At 50.1% G+C, this 6,792-nt stretch overlaps 1 protein-coding gene across 8 annotated transcripts in view; it reads right to left on the reverse strand.

Moving 5' to 3' along the window:
* The window catches only part of TRAPPC13 (trafficking protein particle complex 13), a 37,946-nt gene that overhangs the window by 23,739 nt on the left and 7,415 nt on the right, over nt 1-6,792 (reverse strand). For 4 of the 8 annotated variants that reach the window (XM_025216771.1, XM_025216772.1, XM_025216770.1 and 1 more), the window contains exons 2-4: nt 6,570-6,638; nt 4,790-4,889; nt 2,658-2,717 (exon numbers count right to left, since the gene is read on the reverse strand). In XM_025216771.1, coding sequence (XP_025072556.1) covers nt 2,658-2,717; nt 4,790-4,889; nt 6,570-6,636 — 227 coding nt within the window. In that variant the 5' untranslated portion in view covers nt 6,637-6,638. The remainder of the gene's footprint in view (nt 1-2,657; nt 2,718-4,789; nt 4,890-6,569; nt 6,639-6,792) is intronic. The other 4 variants (XM_006034717.3, XM_006034719.3, XM_006034716.3 and 1 more) reach the window with 1 other exon arrangement.

Below are 6,792 nucleotides of genomic sequence, written 5' to 3' on the forward strand. Positions count from 1 at the left end.
AGAGCAGGGCTGGCCCACCCCTCTACTCTCTAGCCTGGGCAAGGATGGGACATGGCAAGACACTGGCCAACATTGCCCACTTTGCCTTAATGGGGCCGAGAGGAGGTTACTTTTTCCCTCCTTCCCTTCTTTCCCCACCGTAGCCAGGGTCTGCCCATCTTCTGGGACAGGGGGGCTGCAATGGTGGCCCCTGGGGCTCGCAGACCCTGGCTGCAGGGTAAAAGGGACCAGAAGGGATGGAGGGAGGAATTAACCCTTCTCCCTGACCCCTTCACCTTAGCGGGGCCATGCCGGGATGGTTGTCCCCAGGGGTGGGGAGTGGGGGGCTCTGCTCCATGTTGTGCGGGACCTCTTCCCCCATCTCCTCCCCCCAGGGCAGGGAGTGGGGGCTCTGTGTGGCACTGGAGGGGGACTCCTGTTCCTCCTCATCCCAGCTGCTGCTGCAGGGCTGGGAGGGGGTCTCTATGTGAGGCTGCCCAGCTTAGCCCCAGCAAGTGACTTCTCCCTGCTCTTCACCCCCTGCGGCTGCAGCTCAGTTACAACCACTCCCTGGCAGCACTGCACAGAGCACCCCCCTCCCCACCCTGCAGGGTAGGGAGAAGCAGGGGGAAGAGTCCTCCTCCAGTGCTGGGGCTGGGTAGCCTCACATAGAGCCCCCCTCCCCTCTTCCCCCTGCTCCTCCGCCACCGTCATGGAGTGGGGAGGGGGTGTTCCATGCAATGCTGCCCAGCCCCAGAGGGGGACTCTTGTCCCTGGTCATGTCCCCCCTCCTCCCCCATAGGGCAGGAAGCAGGGCTCTGTTCCATGCTGAGTGGGACTCTTCCCAGTCCCCATAGGGAGGGGAGGGGGGGCTCTGTTCAGTGCTGGCAGGAACTATTCCCGCTCGTCCTCCTCCCCCTGCCCCTGCAGGGCAGGGAGGGCAGGGCGGGGCCCTGTACAGCATTGCCCTGTCTGGCCCAGCCCAGCTGGGGTGTGGGAAGCAGCTGTAATGGAGCCACAGCTGCTGGGGTGGCCCCGCCCCCGTCTCAGACTCGCTCAGCCCTGGTCAAGGCAGTTACATGGTGGGGCAGGGCTGGGCTGTGGGGGCAGGGCTACCCCTGGCAGGTGCAGTTCAGTGACAGGTACGCGAGCACAGCTTACCCTGCGCAGCCCGGTATGCACGGCTAGCAACTAGCCAGATACTGGCTTACTTGGGCCAGCTTAGAGGTGCTGTGGGGGCCCAGAGCTTGGCAGCTGCCCACCACGGAGGCTCACTGATGTCCCCATGAGCCCCCATAGCACCTGCAAGCCATCCTTAGTAAACAGCTGCCTGCTGCTGGGCTTTGCTTGCTAACAGGGTAAGCCGCTGCCTGGCTGCACTTGCTCTGCTTGCATCCCCATCACTGCACTGCATCTGCAGGGGGTGGCCCTCCCAGCACAGCCTGGCCCCACCATGCAGCTGCCTTGGCTGGGGTTGAGTGAGGCTAGTTCAGATCACAGGGGCAAGGGTACCTCCAGCAGCTGCAGCTCTGTTAGAGCTGCTCCCCATGTCTCAGCTGGGACAGGCAGTGCTACACAGAGCCCTCCCTCTCCACCTTGCAGTGGCGGGGGACAGGGGGAAGAGGAAGAGGAAGGGGAAAAAGTTCCTCCCTCAGCACTGAATAGAGCCCCCTGTCCTGCTCCGTGTTGGGGGGGGGAAGAGATCCCCTCCAGGGCCAAACAGCCTCGCTCAGGTCCTCCCCTCCTCAGCCCCCCAGGGGGGGGGGAAGATTACCCCCCCACAGCATGGAACAGAGCCTAGCCTTGAATGTCCATGGCCTTTAAGAACTGTCTGATCCAACCCTGCTCAGAACATGCCTAATTGATGTGCTGTTTTGATTGTAGGCCATCCCTGCTCTAGAAATTGCCATGTTGCTACCTCAAAGGATCTGAACCAGATCTAGCGATAACAGGAAATGTTTGCAAGTCCTTCTTAGTGTAGTCCAAGGCCAAAAGAAACTTATAATAGTGAAGTTAGATAGAGCAATTTCTGCTCTAGAAATTGCCATGTTGCTACCTCAAAGGATCTGAACCAGATCTAGCGATAACAGGAAATGTTTGCAAGTCCTTCTTAGTGTAGTCCAAGGCCAAAAGAAACTTATAATAGTGAAGTTATCCATCTGCTCTACCATCTGATTTTTTTTTAATTCCATCTTAAAAAGAGAAAACCTCTGAAAACAAAAAAATCTAAGATGATCAATCAGTTAGGGAATCTGTTGAACTATAGCACAAATCCTGCCATGACCTCTACACAGAAGTACCAACCCTTTATGAATCCATGTTGTACCAGTACATAAATAGGGCTTGCACCTATGCAACTGAAGTCTATAAATCGCTGGAGAAAACTGCATTAAATCTTGCTTTAGACTGATACACCCATTTCAGGGGCTTGCAAAGGGGTCCATGTTTCTCTTTTGCAGGCAAATCCTTAGTAAAGTGAGTACTATGAAGATTATATTTTGGCTAGAAGTCTGAAGTAGCTGCATATCCTGCAGGACTCTCCAGACCCTATTACAGAGGGAGGTATATTTGCAAACACAGACAGTGACATGTAGGCAGGCTACACTACAGTAGCATTAGTATTGTGTGTTTTTAGCTTGTTTAGTTAACAACACAAAATTTATCTACCTTACTCCTACCTTATACTGCAAGATAGAGAAGGAAAGGAAGGTACTGTATTTTCTCGCATACAATACAACCTGAAATACAATATACATCTTGTTTTTGAAAGGCAGAATGAAGAAAAAAAAGATGTTTTCCAGCATTATGATTGCAAAGAGCAGGGATGGAAACTAATTTCAGCTGACTCGCCCTAAGCTGAAACCCTAGATGCCCCTAAAGCAGGGGCAGGCAATTATTTTGGCTGGAGGGCTGCTTAACAAGTTTTGGGGAGTTGTCAAGGGCCTCAAGGGTAGCCCTACCCCTTGACAGATGCCCTGCCCCCTAGTTGCCATCTTGTGACCGGAAGTCCCACCCCTTAACCCAATTTGCCACTGGAAGTCTCTCCCCTTGCCCAGGAAATACTCCTTTGGTGGGGGAAGAGTTGCTTGTATATTGTGTGTGGAGGGGTAGGGGGGATGTGGGTATGGTGCAGAGGTGTAGGAGTGGGGTGTGATGTATGTGGAACTGCTGGGTATGTGTGGGTATGGTAGGGAATGGGATGTGTGTAGGGCGTTTGTGTGTGGGCATGGTGCAAGTGTGGGGTGTGTGGGAGTGTTGGATGTGTGCAGGTATGATGAAGGGGTAGGGTGTGTGAGGGGGTGTGGGTGCATGTGTGGGAAGATATAGGTGTGTGGGTATACGTGTAGATGTAGGATGTGTGTAGGGGGTGTGGGGTGTCTGTGTGGGTATAGGTGGTGGTATGGTGGTGGTCAGGGTGTGGGTGTATGCGTGTGGGATGTGTGTGGTTAGGGTGGGGGTGTGTGTGAGTATGGTGGGAGGTGAGGGATGTGGGTGTATGTGTGTGGCCGGGGGGGGGGTCCCCCTGCCTGCTCTTTGCAATGCGAGTTAGCCCTGCTCCTCTGCAGGCAGGGAGAGGGGATGGGGGAAAAACCCAAAAAACTGGCACTGCCTGCCTGGCTCGCAGTGCGCTGCAAAGGGCAGGAAAGCAGTTGCTACCAGCAGGCAGCAACAGAAGTCCCTGCAAGGTGAAGGGGAAATGACAGGAAGCTGAGTCTGGCACCGCCGGCTTTCAATCTTGGTCCCACACCTGCCCAGTGGGGCTGCAGATGAGCCTGCGCTGGCTCCTGCTGCTTCTTTCATATGCCCACCCAGCAGGGCTGCATCAAGTGCATGTTGGCTCCTGCTGCTGCTCCTCAACCCCTTTCTGCCTGTTTTGTGCCTGCCTGTTGGGGGTTTGTGAGCAGCTGAGCTCCTTCATGCTCCCCGCCTCTCCATCCACATGCTTCCCTGCCCAGCACAAGCAGGACCAGTGAGCTGCAGGCAGAGCCCACCCAAACCCTGTCAATGCTGGATCTTCCCCTTCCTACCTGCTGCCCTAAATGCTGCAGCAGGGACAGGAAGAGGAGTCACTGAAGGCTGGGGGAACCCAGCAGTTCTCTGGGCAGCAGCACCCCTGTTCCGAAGCTGTGCCTGCTGGCGGGGCTGGCACCCTCCGGTGGGGGAGGCTGGGAGTGCAACATATGCTGCCCTAGGCAGGACATGGCTCCATGCAGAGTACAGTAGGTGCAACCGCAGGCAGGGCTGCATACAATGAATTGGGTGCCTGCCTGCCGGCCAGATCCAAATCAGCTGGTGGGCCAAATCTAGCCCGCAGGCTGTATTTTGCCCACCCCTGCCCCTAAAGACTGGTTGCCATGCATAGATTTATGATTCTGAAGAGATCCAAAGATTCTCCGAGCCTGTGAAACAGGAGAAGAGATCAAGAACAGCTAGCAGACAGCAGAACTGCCCTAAGGTTAGCTTGATTATTGGAACACCAAGATCATTAAAAAGGAAAGATGACTGCTCTTAATTCTTGAGTTGTTAACAATGAGCCATTATGTCAGTCGACTCCCTCAGCTGCCTGAATAGTAATACAACAGTAGTTACACTGTGGAGCAGGAAAATCTGGGTGGTATTCTCCTAAGTAGAAAAACTGGCTTCCTCACTTAATACATACATCCTAATCGAGGGGCGGGGGTATGATTTTAGGGAAAAAGGTGCATGTTGTAAGCGAGAAAATAGAGAAATAAGCGTATTAGCAAATCTAATTTCCAGAATTCAAGTAGCAGGAATATCCATACCTCACAGCTTCATATTTTATTCTTACCCAAAATTCTGAGGCAAAGTCAACATTTCTCCTAGCATTAAAGTTTCTGCTCCCTTTACAGTAGAAGGGTCCTCTTTCATGAGCTGATTAAATAGATCTCCTGTAAAACATAAAAAATGAACAGGTCAAAAATACTTGCATAAACTAGATTATTACCCCTTTAGAAATTACAATTTTTTCATGTATATAGATGTTGATAATGAAACTGCACTAGGTTTTGCATGTTGCTAATCTATGGTTGCTTAGTTAATGAGTTTTTCCTCAGTGACCTCAAAACAGAGGACAGACTGAATCATGGCATGAAATCCTTTTCTGCTTCTTGAATTACATTCATGCCAAACTCTGAACTGTGTATTGGACTGGCTGAATAGCTGAACAGGTGTGAAGAGTGGGTATTTTTGATTTTGTAAACTAAAAATTATAAATAAAGACCTGTGTGCAAGGGGATCATAAGTATAACTTTTGTTATAGCAAAAGCTCTTGTGTAGAATCATTAGACTTTAAAATTACACCTTTCATGCTAGATATAAGCAACAGTTTATTCATCATGCCAAAAAGATGATGGTTTAACCTTAAATAAAAAATCAAGCTTCTTTGGAGAATTCAAGACAAACAAACCTGGATATTGGTCCAGCAGCCAACAACGAATGATCTTTAGGGGTGACAAAGGCTTTGAGAACTAACTTTCTCTACCATATTTCTCTCTCTGGGTTGGATTTTCAAAGATTTTGGTATTATTCAAATTCTGCTTCCCTTGGTATCAAAGAGAATTTTTGACAGTCCTGCCTGGTATCTTGATGAGGTTGGTTAAGACCACGCATTTTCATTTTCTACCCAGGGTGCACTTCCCTGAAACCTTTCCACCTTCTGCCATTTTAAAAAGCTACTACACATCTCCACTGGCTATTATGTTCTTTCTAATTGTGCAGACTAAGTGCACACATTTACCATTTGCACACCAAGCTTCCAAAGCCTAAAGCAATGCTGGTGAACTTTACTAGTTTTATCTGGCCTTGTATTGTAGACTGACTGCAGTTTAGGAGGTTACAAAGTGTCTATGTCAGTGGTCTCCAACTTTTAAGTAGATCACTGTTGGCATTTAAAAAGCAATCCAAGATTTACCGTGAGCTGCTGCCACTCCGCTCCCCCCCAGCAGGTAAGTCTGTGGGGAGGGGAAGGGACGTAGGGGGAGCAGATAGAGGCAGATGGAGAAAAAATTATTTGGGGGCATGCCTCCGCAGCAGGCAAGTCCTGCCCAGCCAGGGCCCTGCTCAACTTAACCCTGCTCCTGCCTCTGCGGCACTGCCCCTCATTGTGGGGGCCTCGATCTAGCTCTTGCCCCTTCCCTTCCCATAGGCTGACCTGCTGGGCTGGAGCATGCATGTGCATGCATACGGGAACTCAGCCCCCAACCCCAGTCTTAGATCAACTCCAACAGGTTATGAGATCTACCGCAAGAGGCTCCGAGATGTACTGGTGGATCCGTATCCACCGGTCTATCGAGCAAAAGTATCAGATTTTCCTTTTGGGATAGCTCAATCTTTTTCCTTTGCATTCACCGTCTTAAGCATGAACTGAACATCAACATTCTTTACCATTTCTGTCTTCTTGATACCTTCTACCTTTTTTCTTCCCTTCCACGGTTAATACTTGAACTAGGATATATTAGTCCCCTTTGGGGATGAAACTACTTTTCTTTTAAAAAACATGTTGGGTATATCAGATTGCACACCTGTAGTGATACGCACATAGGTACTTAGCACAAGATCATAAAATTTACCTGGCAAGTCTCTTTCTTCACAAGTCACTGGAACATTGGTGAATAAAGTGGGCTTCGTTAACCTCATCACTGTAAATTCAGAAAATAAGAGGATCATGCAAACAGACTAAAATGAATGCAAAAATATGTAATAGTTTTTCTTGTTAGTCTTCACGTGCTTGTTATTTCTCATTTTAAATATCTGTTTGAAGGAGGGAGAGGATAACAAAATTCATGTTCAGCA

The sequence above is a fragment of the Alligator sinensis genome, unplaced genomic scaffold (assembly GCF_000455745.1).
Source record: "Alligator sinensis unplaced genomic scaffold, ASM45574v1 scaffold346_1, whole genome shotgun sequence".
Lineage (NCBI taxonomy): Eukaryota > Metazoa > Chordata > Crocodylia > Alligatoridae > Alligator > Alligator sinensis.